Raw genomic sequence first — 4301 nt, 5'->3', positions numbered from 1 at the left:
ATTTCTTCTTCACTTATGAAGCTTAGTTTGGCTGGATATGAAATTCTGGGTTGAAAATTCTTTTCTTTAAGAATGTTGAATATTGGCTCCCGCTCTTCTGGTTTGTGGAGTTTCTGTGGAGAGATCTGCTGTTAGTCTGATGGGCTTCCCTTTGAGAGTAACCCGTCCTTTCTCTCTGGCTTCCCTTAACATTTTTCTCATTCATTTCAACCTTGGTGAATCTGACTATTATGTGTCTTGGGGTTGCTCTTCTCGAGGAGTATCTTCGTGGTGTTCTCTGTATTTCCTGAATTTGAATGTTGGCCTGCCTTGCTAGGTTGGGGAAGTTCTCCTGTATAATATCCTAAAATGTTTTCCAACTTGGTTCCATTTTCCCCATCACTTTCAGGTACACCAGTCAAACGTAGATTTGGTCTTTTCACATAGTCCCATATTTCTTGGAGACTTTGTTTGTTTCTTTTCACTCTTTTTTTCTCTAAACTTTTCTTCTCACTTCATTTCTTTAATTTGATCTTCAGTCACTGATACCCTTTCTTCCACTCAGTCGAATCAGCTACTGAAGCTTGGGCACGTGTCACGTAGTTCGCATGCTATGGTTTCAGCTCCATCAGGTCATTTAAGTTCTTCTCTACGCTGTTTATTGTAGTTAGCCTTTCGTCTAATCTTTTTTCAAGGGTTTTAGCTTCCTTGCAATGGGTTTGAACATCCTACGTTAGCCCAAAGAAGTTTGTTATTACCAACCTTCTGAAGCCTACTTCTGTCAATTCGTCAAAGTCATTCTCCATCCAGCTTTGTTCCATTGCTGGCAAGGAGCTGTGATTCTTTGCAGAAGAGGCGCTCTGCTTTTTAGAATTTTCAGCTTTTCTGCTCTGGTTTCTCACCATCTTTGTGGTTTTATCTACCTTTCATCTTTGATGATGGTGACCTACAGATGGGGTTTTGGTGTGGATGTCCTTTTTGTTGATGTTGATGCTGTTCCTTTCTGTTTGTTACTTTTCCTTGCAACAGCCAGGTCCCTCAGCTACAGGTCTGTTGGAGTTTGGTGGAGGTCCACTGCAGACCCTGTTTGCCTGGGTATCACCAGCGGAGGCTGCAGAATAGCAAATATTGCAGGACAGCAAATATTGCTGCCTAATCTTTCCTCTGGAAGCTTTGTCTCAGGGGCACCTGGCTATGTGAGGTGTTAGCCCCTACTGGGAGGTGTCTCCCAGTTAGGCTACACGGGGATCAGGGGCCCACTTGAGGAGGCAGTCTGTCTGTTGTCAGAGCTGAAACATCATGCTGGGAGAACCACTGCTCTCTCCAGAGCAGTCAGACAGGGACATTTAAGTTTGCAGAAGTTTCTGCTGCCTTTTATTCAGCTATGCCCTACCCCCAGAGGTGGAGTCTACAGAGGCAGGCAGACCTGGTTGAAATGCGGATGGGCTTCCCCCAGTTCGAGCTTCCCAGCCGCTTTGTTTACCTACTGAAACCTCAGCAATGGCGGACACCCCTCCCCCAGCCAAGCTACCACCTCGCACTTTGATCTTAGACTGCTGCCCTAGCAGTGAGCAAGGCTTCGTGGGTCGGGATATAATCTCCTGATTTGTCGTTTTCTAAGACCATTGGGAAAGTGCAGTATTAGGGCGGGAGTCCCGATTTTCCAAGTACAGTCTGTCATGGCTTCCCTTGACTAGGAGGGGGAATTCCCCCGACCCGTTGTGCTTCCCGGGTGAGGTGATGTCCCACCCTGCTTTGGCTTACCCTCCTTGAACTGCACCCACTGTCCAACCAGTCCCAGTGAGATGAACCAGGTATCTCAGTTGGAAATGCAGAAATCACCCATCTTCTGCGTTGATCACACTGCGAGCTGAAGACCGGAGCCTTTCCTATTTGACCATCTTGGAATGGCAACTGCTACTTCCTCAAGACCATCTTTACTTTAACAACATACTGTATACTAGGGATACCTTATTTGCCCCAAGGCAAAGTTGAGTTGATTTTAAATTATCTTGGAAAGCTAATGAACACAAATGTCACGAACCAGTAGATTTTGGATTCCTGGCCTACAAAAGTATCTGTTGTAATCTATATTAGTTCATTTAAATACACAGTGTGAATCAAGATAAATTATTCGTTTAATTGCATATAACCTTTGGAACCAAATTTTCAGAAGTCATTTATTTAGGAAGGTAAAATAGTAGTGCATCTCCCCTGTATCATAACATACCAGCCACACTGCCCAAATTAATGTCTGTGGCAAATATATGAGTTAAGACTGTAAGTCGCATTTTGTTAGCTTAGTTAAGGTTTGTTGCCAAATGAATTTACTGCAAACTTTCTTAGTTCTTGAATTTCAGAATTGTGTACTGGTATGTCGAGAATGTACAATACCTATTTGTCTTTTGTCTCAATATCATCTTGGCTTCTCATCATTTAAAATCTTATTAGCAACCCTGACATTTTGTAGTTTGAGTACCTATTTTGCAAAGTAAAGCAGCCAAGTTAGTGGGAGTTAGTTTTGTTAAAAGTTGCATTTATGAACTGTTGCTTTCAGCTGCATTTTTGACAAAAATTATCCCTGTTAATATTTTAAGGTCTGGAACAAAAAGAATGCAAATGAAAAAGGAAGAAGCCAGACTTCTAAGCTTCCTCCAAGATTTGCCAAAAAACAGGCTACAGGAATCCAGCAAGCACAGTCTTCAGCCTCAGTTCCACCTCTAGTTTCGGCTCCACTTCCACCTTCAACCTCAGCCTCAGTTCCAGCCTCAACCTCAGCTGCAGTTCCAGCAACCTTAACTCCAGTTCTAGCCTCAACCTCAGCTCCAGTTCCGGCCTCAACTTTAGTTCCAGTTCTGGCCTCAGCCTCAGCTCCAGTTCCAGCCTCACCCTTAGCTCCAGTTTCAGCCTCAGCCTCAGTCTCAGCTTCAGTTCCAGCCTCTACTTCAGCTGTAGCTATAACCTCTTCTTCAGCTCCAGCCTCAGCCCCAGCTCCAACCCCCATCCTTGCCTCAGTTTCAACTCCAGCTTCTGTCCCCATTCTTGCCTCAGCCTCAATTCCCATTCTTGCTTCGGCCCTAGCACCCACTTCAGCTCCAACACCAGCCCCAGCAGCCTCTTCCCCAGCTGCCCCAGTCATCACAGCACCAACTATCCCAGCCTCAGCCCCAACTGCCTCAGTCCCACTTGCCCCTGCCTCAGCCCCAGCCCCAGCCACCACCCCAGTCTCAGCCCCAACTTCCGCCCCGCCTGCTGCAGCCCAGACTCAGACACAGACCCACAAACCAGTCCAGAATCCACTACAGACTCCATCACAGTCTTCAAAACAGCCGCCACCGTCAATTAGGCTGCCTTCAGCTCAAACACCTAATGGCACAGATTACGTAGCCTCAGGAAAATCCATCCAGACCCCACAGTCACATGGCACTCTGACAGCTGAATTATGGGATAACAAGGTGGCCCCACCAGCTGTGCTGAATGATATCTCTAAGAAATGTAAGTTACAAAAGAGAAGTGAGGGGTGGGGAATGGCATGGGAATACTGAGGTTTCTGTTCAATTTTATTTATGTACTCATTAAGTGTTTTCTAGCCATCTCATTTTTTTATTGTAGGAAAAAGTAATAGTAATCCTCTCTTAACTTTCTTAAAATTTTTGTTTTAAGCATTAAGCATGTTTAACAAGCATATTATATTTTATGGAAATAATTTTGTGTGGATGAGAAAATAATAGGCAATGTTTGGGGGAGACTTGTACATGCATACCTCATTTGATTACACTTTGTGGACACTGCATTTTTAAAAATTAAAAGTTCATGGTAACTGTGTCAAGCAAGTCTTCTGGTGTCATTTTTCCAACAGCATGTGCTCATTTCATGTTCTGTGTCACATTTTGGTCATTCTTGGAATGTGTCAAATTTTTCATCATTTATCTGTTATGGTGGTCGGTTATCTTTGATACTGTAATTGTTTCAGGGTACCGTGAACACCCAAATAAGATGGTGAACTTAATTGATAAGTGTTTTGTGTGTTCTGACCACTCCGTTGACCAGCTGTACCCTGGTCTCTACCTCTCCTGGACCTCCCCATTCTTTAAGAACACAACAGTATTGAAATTAGGCCAATTAATAACCCTCTAGTGGCTTCTAAGTGTTCAAGTGAATGGAAGAGTCATGTATGTCTGACTTTAAATCAAAAGCTGGAAATGATTAAGCTCAGTGAAGAAGGCATGGTGAAAGCCAAGATAGGTCAAAAGTTAAGTGCTACTTCAGTAATCAATACTAATGATAAGAAAGTAAAACAGTCTTATTGCTGATACAGAGTT

The 4301-nt window shown here is 43.8% G+C and overlaps 1 protein-coding gene across 1 annotated transcript in view; it reads left to right on the top strand.

Moving 5' to 3' along the window:
- Positions 1 to 3800, top strand: part of LOC105532626 (protein PRRC2C) — a 70227-nt gene extending 66427 nt beyond the window's left edge. Inside the window, exon 19 of the mRNA XM_011970806.1 lies at positions 2577 to 3800. Coding sequence (XP_011826196.1) covers positions 2577 to 3524 — 948 coding nt within the window. The 3' untranslated portion in view covers positions 3525 to 3800. The remainder of the gene's footprint in view (positions 1 to 2576) is intronic.
- Positions 3801 to 4301: the final 501 nt, after the last annotated feature.

The sequence above is a fragment of the Mandrillus leucophaeus genome, unplaced genomic scaffold, assembly GCF_000951045.1.
Source record: "Mandrillus leucophaeus isolate KB7577 unplaced genomic scaffold, Mleu.le_1.0 Scaffold975, whole genome shotgun sequence".
NCBI lineage: Eukaryota > Metazoa > Chordata > Mammalia > Primates > Cercopithecidae > Mandrillus > Mandrillus leucophaeus.
This window is presented reverse-complemented; position numbering and strand designations above follow the sequence as displayed.